The following is a 26,530-nucleotide window of genomic DNA, read 5'->3' as shown; positions in this document are numbered from 1 at the left end:
GTGCCAAAGGAGGCGTCCTCCATTCTGGCAGACTCTGTGTCTGGGCTGCCTTGCGGGAGCCTGGGGGCCCGGCTGCCCCTGAGGGCCCCTTCGCTCTGGGCAACCCGCTGGGCTTGGAAAGAAGAGCTCTGTGGCTGCCCTGAAGAAGCGGGGCTGCGCTGGCCAGAGGGGTGTTGCCAGCCCCCCCCCAGCTTACACTGCAGGACTGGAGACCCCCCAACAGGGAGGGGGGCCCCTGAGGACATGGGGCGGGGCAGTGCTGGGCTCATGCAGAGCTCTTCTGTAGGCTGCGGAGGCTGTTATGGGGAGTTGGGTTCAGCCTTCTACAAGCTGGATCTTGGCACCGTTTTGCTGCCAAAGAGCGTAAGAAGGGCCCTGCGGCAGGAAAGGCAGCACCGTTTGGTAAGCAGGATTGGAACATGGGTGGATTTGCATTGTGCCTTCTTCATTGTGGTGCCTCAGATGCAGAATGCTGCCCACCCGGGAAAATTTGCCTGGGGCTGAGCAGGTATTCTTGGCGGCAGGTGAGAAGCTTTTCATTTCCCTGGCCTCTTATAGCCACTTGGCTCTCTGCTGTTTTATTGAATACAGACATGAATCCAGTGCTGCTACTGCTGCCTGCTGAGTCAGGGTCATGATCCCTTTCACCCGGGACTCTTGGCACTGACTGGCAGCAGCTCTGCAGGGTCGCAGGCAGACGGGGGTCTTGCTGCTTGAGGTCCTTTGGAATCTAGAACCTTCTGCTTGCAAGGCGGGCCTCCTGCCCCTGAGCCCCCCAAGCTGAATGTGCCTTTTTGATGGTTTCAAGAAGGCATTGCTGCTGTTGATTGTATGCCCTGTTCAAAGACGTTTTGGGAGTCTCATCGGCTGAAAAGCCGCTACAAGTACCCCCCGCAATAAATGACCAGTCCCAAACGAAAACGACCTTCATCTGTCCCTTTCATGGGTGGGGAGTGGCTGCTTTCTTCTTCTTCCTGGATCTGAAGGGGCTTCACAGCAGCAGCAGCAACAGCCCAAGCAAGTGGGTGTGGGGACTCAGGCAATGCTATGCAGTGACCATGCAGCGCCTCCTGCTGGGAGAGGGGGGGGGCCCCCAACTGCCCCCCCCACTAGGACAAGCTGCTCCTGCATTCACCTGTACAAGCATGTCTTGAAAGAAGGTGGAGACGGGCACTCGGATCCAGCGAGAAGCAGCCGCCTTCTGCATCTTGGCATCGCTTGAGGGCTACAGAGCAATACCCGTGTTGGACACAGTTAAAAGTAGTTATTACATTTAGATCCTGCTCTTCCTCCAAGAAGCCCAAAACAGTGTACTCCATACTTAAGTTTCTCTTTCACAACAACCCTGTGAAGTAGGCTAGGCTGAGGGAGAAGTGACTGGCCCAGAGTCACCCAGCAAGTCTCGTGGCTGAATGGAGATTTGAACTCGGGTCTCCCCGGTCCTAGCCCAGCACTCTAGCCACTCCACCACGCTGGCTCAGAAGTTTTCACTCTGGACTCAACCATCTCAAGTTCATCACTGAACATTTGTCTTAATGTAAGCAACTGGCCTCAGTGATACGGCCTTATTTGAACCATATCCTTCTGGTTTCCCTTCTTAACGATAAGCAGTCTTGTGCAGACTCTGAACAAACCTTGTCTAACACTGAAGTGTCACATTCAAGACCTCAGCAGGCGGAGCCCCTGGCAGCCTCCCGCCAGCCCGTCTCTGGACTTCACGGCCCCCGTTCATGGGCTCTGGTTCCTTTCAGGCACTCCCTGCTCAGGATCGTCAATCCTGCCCATGGGACCCCCTTTTTGGCTCCGTTTCTCAGGACACCAAGCCCGGCCTAAGCCTCAGGGCCCAGAAGTGGCTGTGGGTGGCCTGGCCCTGGCTGGGACCTAGGAGAGGGGCTGCCGCCTTGTGCCTCTCCATCCACTGGCTGGTGGGGACCAAAAAAAAGCCCAGGTGTGCAGCCCAGGGAAGAACGCAGCACCCCTACTCTCTGGAAGGACGGAGTGGGAAAGACAAGAGGTTTCCCTCTGGTGAAGAGGAGGCATCTTGGTGGGTGTTTCAGGGGGTCAGAAAAGTTACAGCAGCAATGGTGGACGGGGGGGGGTGACGCCTCTGACGATCCTTCCCACGGCCCCCAGCTTCCTCTGCTCTAGGTTCCTGGCTATTTGGATGGGCCATTATCACTGCAGAGCAGCTGTGGGGTGGGGCATTCAGAGGGGTGCAGGCGCTAGCTGGTGCTGCATCCATTGGCATGGTGCAGGGGGCATTTTTCAGTACTCCCAGTACCTTTGAAATGCCGCAGTTGTCACCCAGGGGGCCAGTCTCTTGATTCTGGACCACCACTTAAGTCTCTCACCCTGGTGCCCTGTGAGCTCCCTCCCTCCCTCTGGGTTCCTTCATGGGTCTACCAGGAGCTTGTCCATGAGCATGGCTGTCTGGTTCCTCTCTGGCTGGAGGGGAGAGAGAATGTCCTGGAGAAGAGGCTGGACACAAACCCCAGTCCCACTGGACAGGGCCAGAGCGGCTTGCTTGTGGGAACAGCTGGGATTCTGACTTGGAAGGGCTGCTTTGAGAGAGGTGGCCTCTCGTGCCATGGAGGAAGATTCCCGGGTGGCTGTGTGTGTCCGCATGCCCCGTTGGAGGTGAGCTGGGGAGCCACTCCACCACAACCATGCTGGCTGAGCAGAAGCGGGGCCTGGCCTCTCAGCAAGCTCACTGGGCAGCAGGAGCTGGATGTGCCACAGCTGGGAACCCAGGCTGGGTAGTTCCTTTCCTTCGAGCTTGTTTCTCCTGTGTCCAGCCAATATGCAGAGACTAAGGCACCTAATGCTTTAGAGGTCATCGACAGTAGCGCTGTGGATCATGCCCAGCAAGCTATTTCAATGTCCCCAAAATTCAGTTTAAGGTGAGACGTCCTTACAGTTTTCACCCATGCATGCGCCAAAAAGTGTGGAAAGCTCAAGTTAAGGTGGTCACCTTAACTTCTGCACCATGTGGGCACTGAAGACCTCCTACAGTCTGCATACATTTTGTTGGCTGTACAAATGCAGTTCCAGACGCCCACACATTGCTGAGGTCTTTCAGCTTGATATTGAGCAGGAGAGGGAGGCTAGGATCAGGCATGTTTACCAGACTTCTTTCATGTGAAGAGCTGGAACTGGGGCTTGTGTCTTTTAATGGTCCCAATCATGATGGATCCTCATGAACTGGCTGCCCCTTTCTGCAGTCCTTGCACCTGGTTCCCACCCCCAGTCACACTTATGTGAGGAACGCCAGACCCAGAATCAACAAGGACTCAGTGGGCCCCAGGCTGACAAGCTCTCCAGCAACCCCCAGCAAAGAGGGCCCAGCTCCCTATCTATGAAGATGCAGGAGCTGGTTTCTTGTTTCCCAGCATCGGCCCTGTTGGATGGTGTTGTGATGGGAAGGATTGGGTGGTGGACCAGGCTTCAGTTAGAGCAACTGCTGGGAGGGTGGGCCTTTCCTAATAAGGGGGGAAACCTGGGAAAATCGCACCAGAAGGACCAATCCAGAGGACTGGGCGGGAACTACACTCACAGCCACCAGCAGCAGAAGAGAAAGCTTGGTTCTGTTGGTTTGTTCTGTCCCAAGAGTGCCCTGAGGAAGCAGCTGGCTGAGAAGCTGCTGGGGAATTGGGAAGGCCACAGCCTGGAGGCGGGAGACAGCAGGAAGAAGATCCCTGCTTGTGAGTCATAAGATTGGGACCAGTTCAGTTAGACATGTGAGGGGAGTTGTTTTCCTTTATTGTATCGCTTGGATCTGAGTTGCATGATTAATGAAAACCTCTCTCTCTCACAATCTGCTTTATGAAGAGCAAATGTTCTTATTGCGTGCTCTTATTTTTCTTTAATCTGTTAATAAACCCTTGTTTGTGAAGTGTGCTACTCTTTGTTTTGGGTCTGCCTTAGTCACACACTTTTGGAGGCCTAGGACTGCTCAGCCCTTCTAGGGAGGTTTTTGCCAATCTCACCCCCCACCCCACCCACCCCGAATCTTATATGGAGAGAGTGGTTTGTCCCACATTAAAATAAAGTGGATGGTGGCAGAATCCAGTGAATCCCTGCCAGTCCTAGATTCAGTCCAGTGAACTGCCCCTCTCCCCCTGGCCCTGGTTTCCAAACAGTCTTCTCCCCCAGAGCTCTGTGTAACCACAACTGCCCCTGGTGGTGTCCTGGGTGTTTTATCTGTTAGGCTGCCCCAGTTAACTCAGTGGGCCCCATGGGAAGAGGAGCACAGTGGGTATTTGCTTGCTATAGGGATGTCAGTGCTGCTGAGGTACTTGGTTGCTATGGGGACAATGTTGCCATGATCATCTGGCTGCTATGACTGAGCATAGGGAGACATCACTGGGGGGGGGGCTTCCTTCAGGTTGAGCATGCACAGCGACCTCGGAAGGACGGAGTGGGCAGCAGCGAACCCTCCACCCGATGGAAGGCCATTTGTGGCTCAGGGATGAGGGCCATTTCCTTGAACTGGGTTGACCTGGGGACTCTGGGCTGAGGCCAGGAAGGATGCAAGGGCAGGGCAGGGCAGGGCAACCCTGGAGCCAGCGTCTTCTCCCAGCCTCATCGGTGGCACTCCCCGGCTGCCTTGGCCTCGGACCCTAACCCCCACCCCTCCCCTGCCACCTGGTCACTGAAGGGGCCTAACCGCCTGCCCCTCCGGCTAGCAGCGGGGTCTCTCTTTCCGGAGCCTTGCTTTGAAAACTGCTGCTGCAGCCGGCTTTAAAATGCCGCCGTCCGTGTCGCAAGAGGCTGGGGCTTGCTGGCTCTGGGGGAGTTAAGCTGCCCTTTCCCTCTTTTTCTGAAGTGAGTGACAACTGAGATTCTCCCCACAGGAAGTGTGGGGCAGAAAGCAGGAGGAGGCTGCGCTCCGCCCATCTCCTTCCTCTCTCCACCCAGGTCCAGGCGGAAAGGCTGGGGGGGGGGGGCGTCCTGGCCAGCTCGTGGCCGTTGTTGGGTTGCTTTTCCCAGCAAGTGGGAGCGTTGGCTTTGGCCTGAGAAAGGCCTCCAAGGGCCACCTCAGAGCCTGAGAGGTCACAAGGCAGAGCCAGCTGTCCCGTCCCCCCCCCCCACACACACACACCCCTCGCGGCTTCTTCCCTCTCTCTCGGCAGCCAGCCTGCTGGCCTCCCTTTGAGCTGCTGGGTTGCAGCCAGATGGGACTGCTTGGGCAAGAGGGTGCTGGCGGCAGCAGCAGCAGCTCCTCCCATTGGGCTGCTGGGGGGAGAAACAGCAGCTGCCCACCCTTCACCCCTTGCTGTGCACGGCCTGCCCCAAGACGGACCTGGCATGCCCAGCGGCCTGGTGGGCCTTGTTGCCCTTGGAGCCTGGGGGATGGATGCACTGCCAGGCCAGAGCTCCACTGGCAGCGTCTGGATGGCAAGCCCCGGGGGCAGTGAGGGGAGCATCCCCGTCTTGGGCCCGGCACCAGAGGCAGGTGGAAGGGGAGCCGCTGGAGCTGGAGGCAGGTGTCCCATTGCTTTGGCCCCTGCTGCCCGCCAGGGTCTGGCACCCATTGCAAGGAAGGGCCGGGGCAGTCGCTGGGCTTGGGCAGGCAGCGTGTCTGGAGTCCCTGCTCGGCAGCCAGCAGCTCAAGAGTGGCTGGGCCTGCCCTGCAGTTGGGAGAAGGAAAGAGACCAGGCTGGCTGTGGAATACATAAGCACCTCCTGTGGGGAAAGGCATCAGAAGGGAATGATTGCAATCAAAGTATGTGAGGACAAGCGGGGAGGAGGCACGGCTGGGGAGGACACCCATGGCGGCCCTCCACACGCACAACCCACGGCGGCCTGGCCCCCCCCCTCCTCCTCCGTCGCCTGGCTCTGCCTAGCTCAGACACGCCCCGTCATCCTTGGCAGTGCCCTTCTCAGAGCAGGGGCCTCTGGGATTTGGAAGCTCAACCCAGCTCTCTTGCAGTAGGGATCCTGAAATTTGCCAGCAGCCACACAAAGTCACCTCCTGTGCTGGAGAGGACTCCAGAGGGGAGGCAATTAGCCCCCTGCTCTTTGAACAGGTGTGAGACCCTCAGCGCCTGAGCCCAGCTCAGCCCCTCCCTCATGGCTTTAAAGTCCGAGGACAAAGGCCTGCCCAGTTTCCCATCTGCAAATGGGTGTTCTGTGCCACAGGAGAAGCTGCAGAGATTAAGGCTCTCTCAGCCAAGGCCCTGCCTACTGGCAAGGTCACACTCAGTGCTAATCAGTCTCTCTCAGTGCTTTTTGTATTTTCTTTTGCATTCCTGTATTCCTTTCTTTACTCCCAGTTCCACCCTATCCCCCCCCCAGTTTCTTATTCTGTGTGCAACCCCTCTTTCTTAATAAAGTTCATATACTCAGAAGTGGCTTCAGTCTGGTCTAAAAGGTTCTGGAGGCTTCCTTGCAAAACTCTTCCATGTGCCTCGTAAGGTCATTCGCTACTGTTGAGTGGTTTCACAATAAAATCTTGTTGTCTAGAGCTGGGTTGTGTGGACTCTGGCTGGGCAGTGCCTGTAAGTCCCAAGCCGGAGAGTTCTCGGTTGTTGAAGCCGTGTCTAAGCCTGGTCAATGGTTTAGATCAGTCTTCAACTGGTGGCAGCCTACCTTGAAGGAGTGGCGTGCTCCCAGATTTGGGGTCAGAGCCATCTCTCTACTGAGGGTAGATCCCAGGAAAGCATAGAGTCACCGCCATTTCATCACAGGTTTCAACCAGAGCAGCACAACACGGTGGAGAGAGAGAGGCTAGTGACTGAGGCCTTTCAAATGTGGGTGCGGGTAGCAGGGAAGACCACAACTGTCAGCTGAAGGGTATCAAAATCTCACTTTATAAACCCCCTGCTTGACCCAGAGGCCTCAAGGGGGCAGACAGGCACAGAGTCACTTCTGCAAACCGAACACAAGAGCTCACAAGCATCCAGGCAGCCCGGCCTACCGCAGCGGTGGCCAGCATACAGCACAAGGGGTGTGTGTGGGGGGGGGGGGTGATGGCACGAGGGAGGGGCACAGGCAAGGGCTGCTGGTGCCAGGTCTGGAGGCCCTGGCGATGCCTGCTGAGATTCAGACCCGCCTGCCCGCCCCCCGCCCTGCTTCCCTCTGCAGCCCAGGACTGAATCTGGCATGCTCCACTCCTGCTGCCTGCCTGCCTTCCACAGACTGGCTAGGGTGGCTTAGAGGTGCCACTGCAAGGCCAGCTAGTCCCCCCCCCCGCCCCCTGCGGTGCCTTCTTCGTGCCCTCTGGAGGATGCCAGCTCTGCTCCTGCCCGCTTCGGGTGTCGGGGGGGGGGGGCTGAGTCTCTGCTCCTCCGCCATCACCCCTCCCTCCCTGCGGCACGGAGGGGACCTTCTGACGGCCGCGCCTCTTTGCTGGCATCTCTGAGCTGGGAGGGAGAGGCCAAGAGCAGCGCCCCCAGACACACCAACCGCCCCCCCCCCCGCGCACGGAAGCTTGCTTAGGCCGGGGAATGGGGGAGGCAGCCGCCCAAGGGCAGGGCTTCCTCAGGGGTCACAGGCTTCCTCCTGAGCCCGCGGAACCGGCCAAGGGCAGCACCTCGGCGACTCCCGCCCGGGGCTCCGCTCGAGGAGCGCCTCGTCTTCTCTGCCCGCCTTGCTCGCTGGCCGCCTCTGGCTACATTCCAAATAAAGCCGGACCCTGCCTCTTCCTCCCCCCGCAACCCACCGCTGCCCCGGGGGGCGCCCTGCTGCCGCTGCCGCTGGGCCCTCGCCTGCGGGCGGCTCCCTCCGGCCCTTTCCTCCCGCGGGCCTCGGCTGGGGACGGGGCGAGGGCAGCCCCGCGAGTCTGCTGGGAAAGGGCCCTCAGGCACCTGGCGGCTTCCCTCCAAGGGCGGCCCGGTGGGGCGTGAGCTGGGGCGGCGGCGGCTCCGGCCCAGCAGCAAGCGAGAGAGAGCGGAGAGCCGTCTGCGTGCAGCTCTGCGGGCCGCCACGGGGGCCCCCAGCCGAGGGCAGGCTCCGGTAGGCAGCCAGAGGCGCGGCGCAGAACGCCGCGGCGCCTCCCAGCAGCAACAGGCAGCCGCGGCTCCGTCAGCGGCCCGAAAGCAGACGGAGGGAGAGCCGCCGCCGCCGCCGCCGCCGCCCTCCACCCTGGGGACACGCCCGCCCCGTCCGCCGCCCCACAAGCAAAGGGCACCAGGCGCGGCTGGAGAGAATGTCCGGCCCGGCGGGGAGGGCACCTCGGGCGACAGGCCTCTCTGCGGCCATCTGGAGGGCTGGCAGTGGGAGAAGTCCCGCGGGGATGCGGAAGACCGCGATGCCCCCGCCGCCCCCGCGGCTTCCGCTCTTTGATGCTCGTCCTCAGGGAATGTCGGAGAGGGCGCGGCGGGTCCTCCCCGGCCCCGATCACGCATCCCCGCCACCGGTCGCCTTCCTTGTCTGCTGAGCGCCGGCCGGGGGCCCTCGTCTCTGCCGGCCCGCGTGGGCCCTGCTGCCCCCCTGCCCCGGTGAGCGCCCCTTCTGCTTGTACGCTCCCCGCACAGGCACACGGAACCCCCAGCCAAGGTTGCTCCCGGGGAGACTGGCCCCTCAGCAGGAGTGCATGCGTTCTTCTTTCCCCGGCGGGAGGGGTGGCCTCCCGGGGCCAGCCTCTCCTCCAGGTTGGGTCTTGCCTGCGGCACTCCACGGGGAGGGCGACGGTGTCCCTCCAGGTCAGGGGCAAAGTCCCGTGAGGAACGGCAGGCCGGGGAGCCGAAGTGGCGGCAGCCGTCGATGGGGCCCTTTCAAGGCCGGGGCACTGCGTGCTGGGATCCGGCCCAGACGGAAGGGTGCCCTTCCCCAGCTGAGCCGCGAAGCAGCGGCGCTTGCCTGCCAGCCCACGGCCCACTTGGGCTCCATCTGCTCCTCCCTCGGAGCCAGGAGTCCGTGGAGCCAGGCCAGGGTGGGTGGTGCCGGCCTCCTGCTGCCCCTCCGGAGGGAGAAGGAGCAGCCGCCCAGCCCTGAGCAGCCGGAGGCAGGCCCGAGAGGGCGGCGGGTATCCCCAGCCAGCCCTCCAGATCAACCATCCTCCCTCACAGCAGGCGGCCCCTCCGCTGCAGCATTCTTCCCAGCATGGTCATTCGGGCCTCGTGGTGGGATCATCTGCCGCCACCAGCAGCTCAGGCCCCATAAGCCAGCACTGGGGCACCCGGGGGTCAGAATCCCTCCGCACCCCAAGCCCCTCGCCCAGCCTGGAGTGCTCAGCCCCCGGGCGTCTTGGCACTGGACAGGGAAGCACCCAGGACTGTCCTTCTGGCCCTGGACGGGCTCCCAGGCAAGCCTCACCTGACGTGTATGGGGCGGGGGGGGACAGCAGCAGCAGGGTGGGGGGGGGCCTCCTTGCGATCAGCCTCTCGTCTCAGGCCTCGTGAGCCGCCCTCAGGGAAAGCTGCCCCCTTCCTCTGCCGCAGGTGTCCCGGCGCAGGTGGGGAGATGCTCCGTGGGCCCTGGGCGGCCACTTAGGACGTGGGGGCGGCGGCGGGGTTTGGGCTCAGTGTCCCAGCAGCGGGTGCAGGGCCTCGGTCCCGGCTGACCCAGCGAGGAGGAGGAGGAATGCCCCAGTCCTCCGCCCCGAGCAGTCTGCCCCAGGCAGGGCCCCCCATCAGCTGGCGCAGACACTGGTGACGGAGGCTCCTGCGGCCGAGGGGTCCACCAGGCCCAGCTCCTCCTGCTCGTTGATGCAGAGCTGGTAGCCGCAGCCCTTCCGGCGAGGCAGGGGGCCCGGGAGGGCGGCGGCGGCGGCGGCGGCCTCGGGCTTGGCTTGCGGGGGCAGCAGGAAGCCGACGCTGCCCGCGATCAGCATGTGCCAGATGCTGTGGATGTAGAAATAGTTCTCCTCGGTCTCCACGAAGGCGTAGAGCAGCACCGCCGAGGCCGCGATCAGCGCTCCGGGCAGCAGGTAGAAGGTCCAGCGCTGCCAGGTGGGCGGGTAGCAGCGTCTCCGGCGGATGCTGCGAGCCGTCTGCGGGCAAAGGAGGCGGGGCGTCAGGGCGGGCGGGCGGGCGAGTGCCGAAGCAGGGCTGCCCCGCCCCGCCCCAGAGAGCCTCCCTGTGCCCGGCTGGGAGTCTTAGTTCTGGGGCGGGCGCTTCAGCCACGGCCGTTGCCTTGGTGGGCGGGCGCTGGTGGGCCTTGGGGGGCCCTGGCACTCACCCACCACAGGTGGCACGCAGGGCCAGGCTCAACCCTGGGCCTTCCGGGATGGGGACGCCCCTGTGCCTTCATCCCGTGCACAGGCCGTGGGGCGGGGGCTGTCTGAGGGGAATGCCCACTTGGCACTTCAGAGTCACCCCTGGGCATGATGGGGACCAAGCGGGGCACCCCCAGCCCCCCGCCAGATTCCTTGGCATGTTTACCATCCCCCCGAGAAAAAAGCTCCCGAGACCCAAGTTCTTGGGGGTGAGATCCGTCCAGATCCAGTGTCTCTGTGCGAAAGGGAGGGAGGGGCGAGGCCATGGGATCCCTCCTTTCCCCTTGAGTCCCCCCCCCATCCTTCTTACCCAAGCGATGGCCATGATCCCTAAGGCAAAAAGGCTGGGTCCCAGCAGGTTCCAGAGGCCGTGCCGGTCCAGCTGCAGTGCCATGGAGAGCAGCATTGCACCCAGCAGATACAGCACCTGCCCAGGGAGGGAGGGGGGGAGCCGCGTGAGACCCACCAGGTCTCCGGCCCCCTCACCTAGAGAGCAGACTGCAGGCTTTGTGCATAGAAAACCTCCAGGTGGATCATTCCTCATCTCAGCTCACTGCATCCTGTAAGCCCCCCGCCCCATGTCCTGACTGCCTGTGTGTGTGTGTAATCAGCAGCCTCCAGACCTGCCCACAAGGACCCAGGTCCACTCCCTGCCTGGCGGCAGCATCTCCAGCTCGGGCTTTTGGCCTGGACTGCCAGCCAGAGGAGTCAGTTAAGACATGAGTCAGCTGCGGGGCTTGGAACAATCTGGGGGCGGGGTGGGGGGGCAGTGCTCATTGTGATTTCTGACAAAATCAGCACCCCTAGAGAAGAAAAGGACACTATCATAACACTGCAAGACCTTCAGCTTTCAGTGTGTAGTGCCACACTTTTCTCGTTCTGACTATCAGGCCTGCAGTGGCCAAATTTGCAAGGGTGTTTTCAAAGCTTCAAAAAGTTTTAAAAACAGGAAAACGTCTATAGAATGTTATTGATGTCAAAGGAATGGAAATGACAACTGGCAGGAACGTCCTCCAAAGAGGACTCCATGGACGGAGGTCAACAGTTGGTCCGTTGCTGCCCTGCCCTGCTCCTTTTCTCTGTGCAGGAATGACTGCCATTTTATCCTAATCATTTGGGGGGTGGGAATAGAGGAGGGGTGACAACGCACAGAAAGCTGTAAGCACAACAAGGCAATCACCAATTTTCCATCTCGGGGTGGGGGTGATTGATGCTGCCCAAACACACTGCGAGCATTTGTCCTCTGAGACGACCCCATGGCCAAAATTGTGGGCCTGGCTCCGTGCTGTGCGAGATGGACCAAGGGCCTGACTCTGTATACGGCAGCTTCCTGTGCACCTCTCGGCACCAGATTCAAATCCCCACAAGGGTGATCTAGAGCCAGTCACTCTCTCTCAGCTTAGCCTACCTCACTAGGTTGTTGTGAGTAAAAATGGAGGGAGGGAAGGAGGACCAAGAATGCTGCCCTAAGCTTCTTGGAGGACAAGAAGGATAACTCAACCGGCTTGGGGTTGTTTTTAACGAAAGGCGGTATATAAATCTAACAATAAAATAAAATAAATAAATAAACTCCCTCGATAACTGCGGTCGGGCAGAAGAATGCCATCCCTGGCCATCCCGGGCAATAGTCGCTTGGCAAGGAAGGGGTGCTGCCAGCAGGGACGTCACATCATCACCAGGTGCAGCCCCTAGGGAGAGAGGGCATGCCCTCACTGCTTGCCTGTGGGCTCCTCAGGGGCCACTGGGGGGCCACTGGGTGAAACGGGAGGATGGACTAGAGGGGCCTCCTGGGGCCTGATCCGGCAGCAGGGCTGTTCTCATGACGACCCTCCTTCCTGCGCCTCCAGTCCCCAGGGCGGCCCCAGGCAGCAAGAAGGTGGCGCATAGCGCGAGCTCGGCAGAGCCCCAGGGCTCGGCAGGCAGCCGCAGGCTCGGCTGACTCCTCGCTGGCCCTGAGGCCGCCTCGTCCTCCAGCCCAGGGCCAGGCAGCTCTTGGCGCCGTCCTTGCTCTCGGGCGGGAACTGGCCGGCTTGCTGGGCTGAGGGGGCCTCCACAGCCTGGCCGGCTCCTTCCCGGGCGGCAGCAGCAGGTGCTGCTCCGCAGGCTTCACTATCAGCAGGACGGGCGGGGGCGGGGCGGGCCCCGCTGCTCCTCTGAGCCAGGGAAACGGCAGGGGCCTTTCCATGGGGCGGGGCAGCAACAAGGATCCACACACACCCCCACACCCCGAGTGGCAGACCGCTGCCCAGCTGCCGGCTCTCACTCTGGCCCTCCTCGCTCCCGCCTTGGCTCTGCACTGACCCTTCCCGAGAGAGGGCATTCCCATCCCCACGCCAGCCAGGCCCCCCCCCCGCCGCCGCAGGCTCCTCCTCGGCTTCCGCAGATGGACGTCGCAGGGGGGCACAGAGGGGGGGCCGTTCGTTCTCCAAGAGAAGGCGCCTCCCCCAGGCCCGGCGTCCGGACGGCTCCCTCCCACACACTGCCCCCCCTCCTCGGCCCTGGCTGGCCCGTTTCCCTCGCGACGCTGAGGCCCCCCAAGCCAGAGGCAGCAGCTGCCCCCCCGCCCCGCTTACCTGCTTGACCACCGGCTGGAGCCGGGCCATGGCAATGACCGTGACCCAGACGGACATGAGGGACCCCAGGAAGTCGCAGAACTGCAGCACGTCGTAGTCCATGATGCAGAAGACCACGATGCCCGGCTGGTCGCAGGCGTGGTAGAACTGGCGGCAGAGCGGAGGGAGGGAGGAGGGAGGGGGCGGGTCAGCCCCCGGGGAGCCCCTCCTGCGCCCCTTCCCTGCAGCCTCTCCCAGGGAGCGCGGAGAAGACAACGCTCCCCCCCCCCGCGCCCCACTTGCTGCGCCAGCGCCCCCTTGCCCGAGTCCGCTTCCCTGGGGTCTCCGCTGCTGCCAGCCTGTGTGCTGGCGAGAGGTGACTGCGGGCGGGGGTCCCAGCTGCCCCTCCTTCCTGCAAAGCTGCCTCGGGGCTCCCCGGCGCCGCCACTCACTGTGGAGAAGAACATGGTGAAGATGTAGACGGCGGCCTCCAGCAGGTAGTGGCTCCGGAGGGCGATGAGCACCGGCGGGACGAACATGAGGTTGCTGAGGCAGAGCAGCAGCGTGGAGAGGAGCTGGAAGCCGTAGGAGAAGGCGGCCCCGTTGTCCGTGCAGCCCCAGCCGCTCCAGCCTGGGGGGGGGGCAGGGAGGGGTGATCGGGAGCTGCCGCCAGGGGAGGGGCCCAGGGCCCTGGGAGGGCCAAGGCCCCGGAGCCTGCGCTGCGCTCCAGGAGAGAGCCCTGAGGAGAGGCCATTTGGGAGCCTGGACCTCCTAGAGGCCTTTGGAGCGCCCCCCCCCCCTTCATCCTGCTCGGCCGGGTGACCAAAGAAGCCTGCAGGGGGCCCAGGGGCTGTGCAGGGCCTGGACTTCGCCCAAAGCCCCGGGGTAGGAGCACCTCTGCAGAGAGGGAGAAGGGGAGTTCAGCTCCAGGGGAAAGGCGCCTGCTGCCGGTGGAGCCCGGAGGCCCTTGCACAGGGGGCACAAAGGGCCTCCCCCACCCAGGGAGCCAGGCCGTGCCAGGGACCAGCTCCAGGTCACTGCAGATGGGATACTGTGGGAAGCAGTGCCCCTGGGCATGGGCAGAGTCCCTTGCCCCAGCTGGGCCCTGGGAGGCATGGATCCTAGCCCTCCTCTGAGGAGCAGCAGCAGCAGTGAGACCCCTTGCCCCCAGCGGCCTGCAGGCTTGCTCAGCCGGCCTGGGCCTGCCTCCCCGAGCCCAGCTCACCTGCTTTGCACTCGCAGGCAGCATACAGGTAGTTGTTGGTGCGCAGCAGTTTGCACTGCCCGTAGGGGCCACAGTCGTTGATGCAGGGGGAGAGGTAGGTGCGCAGGTAGACCTCGGCCGTCACGTTCCCACACGGCTCCAGCCTGCAGAAGGAGGGCCGGAGGTCAGCAGCAGAGCAGGGCTCTGGGTCTCGCCGGCAAGGGGGCTCGCTCTGGGGCAGGGGTGGCACCCACCCGCCGGGTCATGGCCCTGGTGGCGCCTCCCTCTGTGCAGACATCCTTGGGCCCAAAGGCGAAGGGCAGAGCAGGCGGAAGGGGAGACCCTTGCAGGGCCCCGGGGGGGGGGCCCTCCTTGGCCTCCTGACAAGTCCCAAAGCTCTCTGGGCCGTGGGTGGGCTGGCTGACTCATGCGGTTTACGTACCGCCCTTCCTAAAGTGGCTCAGGGCAGTTTACATTGAAACCAAACGGGCCTAATAAAACAATGTTTTGAAAAAGAAAGGAACTGAGCCAGGTTAAAACTAAAACCGGCTCTTGTTGAAAGCCAGGCGAAAGAGCTGGGCCTTGAAGGCTCTCCCGAAGGCCTCCCAGGAAGACAAGGAGCACGTCAGCCGAGAAGCCCCGACCCCAGCAGGGCACCACCAGATGAACGGGTGGCACCCAACGACAGCCCCTCCCGACAGTCTCCGGGAGCAGCAGCGGTGGGCATCTGGCGGAGCCCTGCTGAGCCTGGCTCAGCGGCAGGTGAGCTCCTCCCCCCCATGACCCTGCCCCCTTTAGTTGCCCCCAGAGGTGGTGCCGGAAGCGGGGGAAAAGAGAAGCCCCCAAGGTCAGCCCAGCCAGGGCTTGTGGCTCCCCCCTCCAGCCCCCCACCGGCTGGCCCAGCTCCCTGGCCAAAGAGCAGAGGGCGGGGCCACTGGGGAGAGGCTGGGAACTGGGGGCCTGGAATGGTGGCCAGGAAGGCAACCGGACCACCACCTCCCTGGGCGCTTGGCTGCACCTGGCTGGGAAGTGCCCCCCCCGCCCCGCCCCCCCCGTTCCTCTCCATCCCCAGCTTCTCAGCCCTGAGGAGTCTCCAGCCCTCCCAAGGTCTGGGGGCAGCAGCAGGCACCACCACACTGCTCCCCACCCACCCTGACGTCAGGAGGGCTGCTTGGCCCTGGATCTCTTGGCCCCCAGCTCACCCCGAGGCCTGCCAGCCTCCCTGGCTCCAGGATCTGGCCTCTGGCTCCGGCCTCCCTCTTCCACCCTCTGCAGGGTGTGTGTGTGGCGCTCGGGTGAGCCTGAGGAAGTCCAGCGGGGTCAGGGTTAGGGCTGCTGCCCCCTTTGCCTGGGGGCAACAGGACTGGGAGGGGCCAGGCTGGGCGCAGTAAGCAGCAAACAGGGCCGGGAAGGAGGCTGCTCCCCAGGGCTTGAGGTGGGGACGTGGTGGGGAGGGTCTTACTTTCTCCCCCTGCTCAGCAACCTGTCCCTCTCCAGGACCACCTGGAGCAGCAGGATTGATGCAACTGGCTAGAGAGCTGCGTCCTTCGGGGCAGAGCACGTGATGAAGGCTTTGGTGAGGGGGGGGGGAGTCCCTGGAGAGGCCTGGGCCGGAGAAGGGGGCAGAGGAGCCCAGGAGGAGCCTGGGGGCTGCCGGCCCCCTTACCCGTGGCCCGTGGAGCAGAGCGAACGCAGACTCAGGTACCAGTTCCCCGTCTGGGGGTAGGGGATCCGCAGGCGAGTGAGGGGGGCCGTGGCGTTGATGGACAGAAGGAAGCCCAGCAGGAGCTCTGCCGAGGAGAAGCAGAAGGTGAGCAGGCGGGCCAAAGGCAGCGCCCCCCCCCCACTGCCAGCCTAGACCTTGCGCCTTCATGGCTGCCTCCCCCCCCCCGCCAAGCCAGCTGCAGCAAGGCCTGGGGTGGTGGGCGTGGCCTGACCCTCACCTGTCTCACAGGTGACAGAGGAGTTCTCTTCCGAGGCCAAAGGGACCTCGTGGCTCAGGCAGGCAAAGACGGTCGCGTTCTCCCCCCGCAGAGAGGACTGAGGAAAGAAAAGGAGGCTGCGGCGGCGGCGGCCTCGGCTGGCGGCACACTGGGGCGCCCTTCTGGTCCCCATGGTGGCTCCAGGAAGGCCATGTCGGTCCCCTGTTGATGCACCTCCGCAGCCTCTCAGCCCCCAGGGTCCTCCCCTCCCACCAGCTGAATGACCTGGACACATGAAGCCGCCTCCTCCTGAGTCAGACCCTTGGTCCAACTTGCTTAGCATTGTCTACCCTGACCGGCAGCAGCTCTCCAGAGTTTCCCCCCAGCCCTGCCACCTGGAGATGCTACCGGGGCGGGACCAGGGACCTTCTGCCCCCACCCCGCAGCCGGTTCTGCCCGTGCCTCCCGGCCCCGCCCCAGCCTCCTCCTCTGGGCCCCCCCCCGCTCAGCCCCTTCAAGCCACCTGCCCCCCCGCCCTGCCCACGTGACTCACCACGTTCAGCTTGAGCTCCAGGTTGAGGACGCTGCCGCTGTCCAGCACAGGCAGGAGGCTGACGGCGAAGATGGCCGGCCGGTCGGGGGGCACCGAGACGTTGGGGCCGAAGAAGATGTAGAAGTGCACGGAGAAGGTGTCCAGCTCGTTGCGGAGGGTGGGCCGGATGGGCCAGCAGTGCTCGCCGGCCGTGGGGGGCGAGGGGGGCGGGGGGCGGGTGCTGTTTGGAGGGAAGGGGGGCAGGCTGTGGGCCAGGGCCAGCCCCCCCGGGGAGCCGAAGGAGTGAGGCATGTTCAGACTGGAGCCCGGCAGCTGGAAGGGGGCGCGAGGCAGGCCTGTCCGGGAGCAATCTGTGGGGAGGAAGGAGTGGGGCAGCAGCAGGCACGCTAGGACCGCCAGCCGGCAGCCCCTCGTCCCCCACGGCAAGGCTCCTGCCAGCCCTTCGGCCTCACTCTCTCCCGCCCCACAAGCCCCCCAGCTCGCCTCTCCGGTCCCCGCGTCCCAGTCCAGGGTGTCTCCTCCTGAGCCGGGCGGGCGCCTTCCTGGCCAGAAGCCTGACTGGCACACAGACCGCCCCCCCCACCCCCACCCCCACACAGCAGAGCCTGTTCTGTGGTGGCGGCGGCGGCGGCCCCTTCGGGGAGGGCTGCTCTCTCGGAGCAAGTGGCCACCACCGAGCTAGGGAAGAGCACCGGCGTGCTGGGTCTTTGGGGGCATCGTCCGTCTCTCTCTCTGGTTGGGGGGATATTGGTGGTCTCGCTAGTTCACCGCTTGGGCAGGGCTTTCTCGAGCACGGTTTGGGGCGCGAGGGGGCCGGCTGAGCAAACACGGGCAACCCAGCCCAGCAGCATCCCGGAGGCCCCCCGCCCCGCCCCGCCCCGCCCCGCTCCGGCTCATCTGCCTGGAGAAAACCCGAGCGGCGGCGCCGGCTGCTCCTCGCGGCGGCTTCCGCTTCGGCAGGGGGGCGCCTCCACCACCCCTGGGCCGCCAGGTTCGGCTGGGGGCGGCGGCCTCCTGAGACCCACCCGTCTGCCTGGGGCCTTGCTGTGTCCCAGCAACCACTGGAGCCCCCCCCCCCCCCGCTGCCCACTCACCCTTCAGCTGCACCAGAAGCTGGAAGCTGACGTTGCCAGCCGCGCCCGGGGCCTTCTCCACCAGCAGGTAGTACCAGTGCTGCCAGAAGGGGAGCTCCAGGGCCAGGCGGCAGGGCGAGGGGTCCCGGCAGTCCCGGGCGGTGGAGTTGTGCAGGGGAGGCGCCTTGCCGCGCACCTTCAGCCACAGCGGGCAGCCCTCCCGGTCCCCGCTCGGGCGGCCGCCGCGGCAGTTCAGCAGCTGCACCAGCACCCGCGAGGTGTAGCTGGGAATGAAGACCCTGCAGTGGGCGCGGGGGGGGGGGAGGGAGAGGCGCCGTCAGGGCAGGGCTTGTTGCCCCCATCAGCCCCTGCTCCTCCGAGAAAGCGTCCGGGCTGAGAAGGGCCTCCAAGCCCGAGGGGGCCGGGGGCTCTGTGCCCGCACACGGGGGCGGAGGGGGGCCGGGGCGGGGGGGGCAGGCGCCGTTAGTTCTGCCCTTCGCCGCACTTGATGGACAAGCGACCTAAAACCAAGACCCAGGAAGGGGGCATGCTGGGCCCGGAAAAGCTGCCGCCTGGAGGCTGGAGGGGCCGCTGGGCATCGGTGCTCCGGCTTCGGGAACTGCGGCTCTGGGCTGCCAGTGGGGCATGAGAGGTGGCTGGAGGGCACCCTCCTTTGCCCCCCCCCACCCCGCGTGCGCCTCCGGAGGATAGCCTCCTGTCCCCATCCGGGGGGGGGGTGTCTGTCCCCGTGTCTCTGGCACTCACTTGTACAGCAGGGACCGGTTGTGGGGGGAGAGGGCATGTCCGCTCACATAGCCAGGATACAGCACCCCGATGCCCACCAGGCGCTGGACGATCAGCTGGGGCTGGAAGAGGTACTGGCAGTCCTCGGCAAGGCCCTGTGGGGGGGGGCACGGGGTGAGAAGGCAGCCGCCGCCCAGGTGGGAGGCCAGCCCCTCCGGCAGAAGCAGGCCCCTTGCCAGGGGGGCAGCGCCGTCCGTCCCTTGGGGGCATGAAGCTCCTCGGAGGCTGGAGAGGCAAGGAGCCCCTTCAGCAGCAGCCTGGCAGGGGCCGGGCCGGACTGAGCATTCTTGCACACCCCTCTGGGCAGGGGGTGGGGGCTGTGGGGGCTGGCAGGCCTGGAACCCATTGCTGCTGCTTGTCTGCTGTGGGGTGCATGCCAAGGCAGGGGGCATGGCCAGCCCGGGGGGGACCGGGGCCAGGGAGTGAGCATTTCATTCACCCACTGGGGCCAGAAGGGGGGCAAGGGAGTGCCCTGGGGGAGGGGTGCCCTGGTGGCCCCCAGACCCCGGTGGCCCAGGGACATTTGTCCCCCACCCTTGCCCAGCGGTGCTTGCCTCTGGGCTAGAGAGAGGAGCTGCCCCTCCGAGCCCTCTGCCCTGGCCATGACACGTCCCATCACAGGGCCTCCCTCGGTCCTCCCTTGAGCTCTCTTTGGGGCTCCAGCCAGCAACTCAGCGGACGGAAGCCTTTCCCATTCTATCCAGGATGCAGGAAGCGGCCACACACAGAGTCAGGCTCTTGGTCCAGCAAGCTCAGTTTTGTGGGCACTGGCTGGCAGCAACTCTCCAGGGGTCTTCCCCTGCTCTGCTGTGCCCGGGACTGAACCTCAGACGTGACGCAAAGCAAGTGTCCTGCCATGGGGCTGAAGCTCTGCTGCCTCCCAAGACCCCATTGGTTTGGGGGCTTTGCCCACAGCGGGGCTGGCAGCCCAGGCAAAGAACTGCTTTGGCGGGGGGGGAGAGCTCTAGAAGCAGCCTTATACCTGGCCCTTGCGAAGGAGTGATTGTGGGGTTGGATCAGGTAGGGCTGTTGGGTTAAATGACGCCTCGCAGCACTGGGTGGTTCTCGCAATGGTTCGCCCCGGGCTGTTCGCCCCGGCTGTTCGCCCCGGGCTGTTCGCCCCGGCCGCGTCCCAGTTCCAGAACTCTTGGGGGGTTTCCAGCCGAAGGGGAAAGGGCCCGGGTGGGTCACGGGAAAGAGAGGTCACCCTCATACGGACAGATGCACATGCACGGATACGAAGGTGCCCAGAGGGGCGGAGGGCCGCAGCGTTTGCAAAGCAGGCCGTCCGGATGTGCTGCCAATGAGAAAAGGCCACGTGCCCCACCCGCCAGGGTCGCCGTGCTGCTCATGGGCCTCCAGGGTGACCTCTCTGCCCACCCACCCACCCCCCCGCCAGGGATGAAGCCGGGCCTGCTGCCTGCTCTTTGGGTCCAACTGCAGGAATGTTCTGGATCCGGGGTGTCTTTCTCTGTTCAATGCGGGGGCTGTCTCCTTTGTGGGGCACACAGGCTTGGAGGACCCCGCCACAGTAGCTGGCTGCTGGCTGGCCATACTCCAGCAGGCGAAAGAGGTTTCCGCATCCGGATGACTTGCTCCTTGTGCATGGAGCTGGGGAATGGCAGCCTTGCCTGGAGCGCCAGTCTCAGCCCTGGCACCACTCGGGATGAGTCTGAGAGGCCGCTTGCCCTGCCCCCTACAGCCCCCCCCTCTCCCCACCCCACCCATGCCACACACCCCCACCTCTTGCAGCTCTGCTTTACTGCCTGGGGAGCCTGCACCCGAGTCGCAGAGTGCAGGCCGGGCCTGGCTGGGGCCAGAGCCCTCCCTTGCTGGCCCCCACCCCTTGCACTTGGAAGCCCCCTCATGGCTTGCCAGGCAGGGGAGGCAGAGCAGTCACAAGGGGAGGGCGGAGCAGCGGCAGGCTGGTGAGGCGGTGCCCGTGGCGGGGGTGGGGGGGTGGGCAGGGCAGGGTGCCTGCACTTGTTTTGCCACCAGTGTTCCCTCTCTCAGGGATTCCCAGGCATTGTTGACTACAACTCCCAGAATCCCCAGCCAAAGCCCATTGCAGCTGGGGATGCTGGGAGTTGTAGTGAACAACATCTGGGAATCCCTGTCAGAGGGAACACTGCTTGCCACCCCCAGGCATAGGCCTGAGGCCATCACCTCAGCTCATCCCATGAGCAAGGCACCCCAGCCGGCCGGCCTGGGATCCAGGCCTTTCCATCCTAGCTCTGTTACCTGTGATGCTTTGAACTGGAGATGCCCACTGATTGCACCCAAGGCCATCTCCACACCACCCACATTTCAAGGCAGTGGAGCACTTGGTTTATTTTTAATGATTTCTTTTTTAGTTTTTACAGATTTTGTATATTTCCACCATAGGAAATAATGGGGATTCAAAGTCATCTTATCCAAGGGGATTGAACGTAAAAATTAGTGTTGTGCGAATCAATTTGGGTACAAATTGATTTGGACCCACATCTAGCTGATTTGGGTGATTTGGAGACAGAACAAATCATCCCTATGGTCCATTGGCTAGATTTGGGTCCAAATTGAATCCCACAAGATTCAATTTGAATCGATTCAAAATTTGGATTCTTTGTATTAATTCCCCCAGATTCCAAGCTTTCATTTTCAAAAAGCTGAGCTCTAGCCCTTGTAGAAGTGGAGTTATGGAGCAAAATGTGTGGTCACTATTTTTCAAGTGTTTGGCTTCTTTGGTGTATGATAGCTTTTCCTCATAATTAATCCCTATGAAGATTCATTGCACACCTTCATTTTGTCTGTTCTTTTTGACTGTCATTGGACAGTGCCAACTGTCACTTGCCATGGGCCAACTACACCCCCCTCCCACCTGCAAGGCAGTGAGGTACTTAGGGGTTTTTTTGTGGGGGGATATTGAAGTGTTTAGATTCTTTGGTGTCTTCAGTACATACCTTCATTTCTTCAGTTCATTTTGACCCCACTGCTTTCAGGGTGGGGGTGGGGAATTAGTGGCATCCCATGTGCCAACCATCCCCCAACCCACAAGCCACTGCAACTCAGTTTATATTTTACGAATTTTTGAAGTGTTTAGACTCTCATGGGGATTCATTATGAGGAAAGATTATTAGACACTGTGATGAAATGGCGGTGACTCTATGCTTTCCTGGGATCTACCCTCAGTAGAGAGATGGCTCTGACCCCAAATCTGGGAGCACGCCACTCCTTCAAGGTAGGCTGCCACCAGTTGAAGACTGATCTAAACCATTGACCAGGCTTAGACACGGCTTCAACAACCGAGAACTCTCCGGCTTGGGACTTACAGGCACTGCCCAGCCAGAGTCCACACAACCCAGCTCTAGACAACAAGATTTTATTGTGAAACCAACGCAACAGTAGCAAATGACCTTGCGAGGCACATGGAAGAGTTTTGCAAGGAAGCCTCCAGAACCTTTTAAACCAGACTGAAGCCACTTCTGAGTATATGAACTTTATTAAGAAAGAGGGGTTGCACACAGAATAAGAAACTGGGGGGGGGATAGGGTGGAACTGGGAGTAAAGAAAGGAATACAGGAATGCAAAAGAAAATACAAAAAGCACTGAGAGAGACTGATTAGCACTGAGTGTGACCTTGCCAGTAGGCAGGGCCTTGGCTGAGAGAGCCTTAATCTCTGCAGCTTCTCCTGTGGCACAGAACACCCATTTGCAGATGGGAAACTGGGCAGGCCTTTGTCCTCTGACTTTAAAGCCATGAGGGAGGGGCTGAGCTGGGCTCAGGCGCTGTGGGTCTCGGCTCACACCTGTCCGTAGTTCAAAGAGTAGGCTAATTTCCTCCCCTCTGGGTGGTGAGATGCAAGGTGGCCCTATCTCCTGTCAGATAAGATTAGGGAATTGGTGAACTCTTCCTTCAAGATGATGGGAGGTCTGCCTTTGTCACAGACACCAACAAGTCTAAACACTTTTAAAAATGCCTAGAACATAAACTGAATAGTACCCCACTGCCTTGTGGGTGGGAGTGGGGTGTAGTTGGCTCATGGCAGTTGCCAGCTAGCACTGTCCAAAGACAGTCAAAATGAATAGAAGAAATGAAGGTGTGTAATGAATTCTCATAGGGTTTCATTGAGGGAAAGTTATTATACACCAAAGAATCTAAACACTTGAAAAAATAGTGACAACACACATTTTGCTCCGTAACTCCGCTTCTACAAAGGCTAGAGCTCAGCTTTAAAAAAAAAAACAAATGAAAGAAAGCTGGGAATATGGGGAAATTAATATGAGGAATCCGAATTTCAAATTGATTCAAATTGAATCTTGTGGGATTCAATTTGGACCCAAATCTAGCCAATGGATCACAGAGGTGATTTGTTCTGTCTCCAAGTCGTCCAAATCAGCTAGATGTGGGTCCAAATCAATTTGTACCCAAATCGATTTGCACATCCCTAATCTTTACTTTCAATCTCCTTCCTAATGATCTCTAGCATGGAATTTGCCTTGTTCACTGCCACTGCGCACTGAGTCGACACTTTCGATGAGCTGTCCACCACGACCCCAAGATCCTTCTCCTGCTCAGTCACCGACAGCTCAGACCCCATGTGAAGTTGTGTTTCTTTGCCTTAATATGCATCATTTTACACTTGCTCACATTGAACTGCAGTTTGTCGCATTTTGTTTGCATTTTGTCTCCCACTCCCCCAGTTTGAAGAGCTCTTGTGGTATCAAGCATGAATTGTCCCCTTTGCTAAGCATGGTCTGCCCTGGTTTGCATTTGAATGGGAGTCTACATGTCAGCACTGTACGATATTCCCTCAGGGGACGGGGCTGCCCTGGGAAGAGCCCCTGCCTGCTTGCATGCAGAAGGCTTCCCAGTTCCCTCCCTGGCAGCAGCATCGCCAAAATAGGGCCGGGAGAGAACTCCTGCCTGCAGCTTTGGAGAAGCCGCTGCCAGTCTGTGCATAGACAGTCCTGAACTAGATGGACCCAGGGTCTGACTCGGTATAGGGCAGCTTCCTGTATCCCTACGCACCCTGGTCCTCCTGCTTGCCCCCAGGGTCCTCAACTCACTCCAGCCCTGTGGACTGGCCACATTCTTGGAACCAGAGCATGCATCCCCTTTATCCCCAGCCTCACCTTGACAGAGATCTTGCCCTGCTCCTTGGGCAAGTGGGCAGCCAGGAACCAGTCCCCAGGCAGTGGGCTGGTGATGTTGAAGACCCCCGTGGTCCTGTTTGGCAGGGTCCAGGTGAGTGTGAGGGCGAAGGAGCCGGGCACGGCTGTCTCCCGGGGGAAGTGGGTGCCCAGAGGGTTAATGACCGGGGGTGCCCCAGAGCGAAAATACCTGTAAAGGAAAGAGAGAGAGGTGAAGGCGAGGAACAGATTAGGGTGTGTGGTGGGGGGAGAAAGGAAGGCCCTTTGGAGGTCATCTAGCCTGCCTGTCTGCTTGGGCAGAGGATCTTCTGCCCCCAGTGCATGCCTCACAGGTGCCTGCCCAGCAGCAGCACACAGAGGACCTTCCAGGCGGGGATTCCAGCAGGCCCTCCGCGGCAAGGCTGCATTCCTTTCCCGTGTGCTTGCCGGCCTGTCCTTGGGCCCTGCGGCTTCTTGCTCGGTCCTCTGTCCATTGTGGAGCTGAGTGGCATGCTCCTCTCTCTGGAGCTCCTGGAAACGTTGGGGAATGACCAGCACCTGCCCCTCCCGCCTGTGCAGGGGGAGCAGCAGCGTTTCCAGGCACTCTGCAGCCAGCCAGCCATGGGGACAGGGCTGGTGCCTGCCATGCCGATGGGTCCGCTGCTTGTGGCCCACCCGGCCAAGGCCTTTTCATCTCTGCAGTGCTTCAGTCAGCCCCCAGCACAAAGCCCTCACTAGGCCCCACAGCCAAGGCCACCCCACTGCAGGAGACATGAGGCCACCGTGGGGTGCCTGCCCCAGCCCCCTTAGAGAGTGCCCTGGACCCTACTGGGGACCAGGCCATCGCCGGGCGGTGGGGGGGGCTGCTCTGCATGCCCCGGGTCCAGAGCCAGGCAGGGCTGGGAAAGACACCCGAAGGCCTGCCTGTGTGGGCCATGCTGAGCTAGATGGAGGGAGCTCTGCCTCACCCATCAGTAGAAGGCAGCTTTTAAAAATATCTTTAAAAAGAAAAGAAAAGCAAGTCGCTCCTATATATATATATATTCAGATCAATAGTGTGGCAGCTTCAGAGGGTCATATGAGCCCAGAGACATAGGTTTTGGGCGGTATAAAAGTATGTATGTATGTATGTATGTAAATAAATAAATAAATAAAATATGAGCAACTCACTCTCCCCCCACCCCTGCCAGGCCTGTTCTTAAACTGTACCCATCTCTCCATCTGGTCCTCTCCCAGTTCATCCAGCAGGACTCCTGCAGGGCCTCTGCGGCTGATCCAGCTAGTGGGCTCTGCAAGCAATGGGGCAGACCCCACCAGGACTCTCACTGGCAAATCTCCAGCTGCCAGGGGTGTGCCCAAGCCCTGCTCTGCCACTGGCTGGGCCGGTTTTCCCACAGGAAGTGCAAGGGAGAGGCCCCGACTTGCTCCTCCGGGACACTAGAAGTGTCAAGGGGAACCACAAAAACCTCTTTACATATCTCAGAAGCACGAAACCTGCCAGGGTGGCAGATGATGTCCCTGGCATGAAAGGGATTTTTAAGGAGGACAAAGAGATTGCAGAGAAGCTGGATCAGTTCTTTGCATCTGTCTTCACGGCGGAGGATACTGACCATATACCCTTTCTGGAACAGAGCTTCTCAGGCTTGGAGTCTGAAGAACTGGGACAATTTGAGGTGACAAGGGAGGATGTTCTAAACTGTCTTGAGAAACTAAAAATTAACAAATTGCCAGGGCCAGATGGCATCCACCCAAGAGTTCTGAAGGAACTCAAATGTGAAATTGCTGATCTCCTGGCAAAAATATGTAACTTGTCCCTCCAATCAGGCTCCATATCAGAGGACTGGAAAGTAGCCAATGTGACTCCCATATTCAAAAAGGGATTGAATGGAGATCCGGGAAACTACAGGCTGGTTAGCTTAACTTCTCTGCCGGCTAAATTGATGAAAAACATACATAAGGACAACATTGTTAAACATGTGTGGATTGGTAATTGGTTGCAGGACAGGAAACAGGGAGCAGGGATAAATGGATAGTTCTCTAAATGGAGGGAAGTAAGAAGTGGCATCCCCCAGGGTTCTGTACTTGGACCGGTGCTCTTTAACTTGTTCATACATTATGCAGAAGTTGGCATAACCAGTGAAGTAGCCAAATTCACAGATGACACTAAACTATTTAGGGTAGTGAAATCCAAAGCAGATTATGAGGAGCTCCAAAAGGATCTCTCCAATTGGGTGTGTAGGCGACACAATGGCAAATGCGGTTCAATGTAAGTGTAAAGTGATGCATACTGGGCAAAAAACCTCAACTTCACGTATACACTGTTGGGATCTGAGCTGTCGGTGACTGAGCAGGAGAGAGGTCTTGGGGTTGTGTGGACAGCCTGTTGAAAGTATCGACAATTCTTTCTGGCAGCTGGACTGCCGTTGGGGGAAAATGCATCAAAACCACAGGACTGACCCATTTCCTTGAAATAAAAATACAGAGTCCTGCCATCTTGGGCTGCAGGTCTGCCCAGTTTCAGAAGTCTAAGCCCAGCCATTCTGGAAATATAAAAGGTTGGGCAAAGCGTGGGGGTGAGGGGGACCTGTTGCACTTTCTTTGTAAAGGCAATGGGCAGATTCCTCCATGTGGGGCGGGGGGGGGAGTGGAATGATGGTCCAAGGTGGGGCTTCAGTTCCAGAAGTTTTTGTAATTTTCTGCCATGAAACAAGCCATTTCTGGGACTTTTTGGAAGTTCTTTTAAAATTGGTTTTAAAAACACCATTAAAAATCCATAGATTGACCAATCTGCTTCAAAATCAACACAGAGAGTCCTGATAACCTGGACTCTAGGCCAAGCCGTTCCAGAAATAGAAAAGGGAACTAGGAATGTGCACGGAACCGATTCTGCCAGTTCAAAGGTGGGGGGCATACCTTTAAGGGTGGGGGAGGAAGTCTCCATTGGGGTGGCAGTGTACCGCCCCGCCGCCCCAGTGTCCTCCTTGGCCGAAAGTAAAAGGAAGTACCCAATGCGTGTGTGCTCACTCGCGCGTGTCCTCAGCATGCACGTGAGCGAGTGTGATGTGTGCGTGCATCCACGCCGGGTACTTCCTGTTATTTCTGGCCAAGGCGGACACCGAGGCGGCAGGGAGGCACGCCGCTGCCCCGACAGAGC

General features: G+C 60.8%; 1 protein-coding gene across 4 annotated transcripts in view; it reads right to left on the bottom strand.

The window, feature by feature from the left end:
- Positions 1-9,430: 9,430 nt before the first annotated feature.
- The window catches only part of TMEM8B (transmembrane protein 8B), a 38,842-nt gene continuing 21,742 nt past the window's right edge, over positions 9,431-26,530 (bottom strand). For 2 of the 4 annotated variants that reach the window (XM_053296670.1, XM_053296671.1), the window contains exons 3-14: positions 23,380-23,587; positions 18,229-18,362; positions 17,485-17,762; positions 16,391-16,740; positions 15,859-15,955; positions 15,582-15,705; positions 15,118-15,216; positions 13,937-14,079; positions 13,164-13,342; positions 12,733-12,879; positions 10,470-10,586; positions 9,431-9,934 (exon numbers count right to left, since the gene is read on the bottom strand). In XM_053296670.1, the coding sequence (XP_053152645.1) occupies positions 9,575-9,934; positions 10,470-10,586; positions 12,733-12,879; positions 13,164-13,342; positions 13,937-14,079; positions 15,118-15,216; positions 15,582-15,705; positions 15,859-15,955; positions 16,391-16,740; positions 17,485-17,762; positions 18,229-18,362; positions 23,380-23,587 (2,236 nt within the window). In that variant the 3' untranslated portion in view covers positions 9,431-9,574. The other 2 variants (XM_053296673.1, XM_053296674.1) reach the window with 2 other exon arrangements.

Source organism: Hemicordylus capensis, chromosome 2, assembly GCF_027244095.1.
Source record: "Hemicordylus capensis ecotype Gifberg chromosome 2, rHemCap1.1.pri, whole genome shotgun sequence".
In the NCBI taxonomy this organism is placed as follows: domain Eukaryota; kingdom Metazoa; phylum Chordata; class Lepidosauria; order Squamata; family Cordylidae; genus Hemicordylus; species Hemicordylus capensis.
This window is presented reverse-complemented; position numbering and strand designations above follow the sequence as displayed.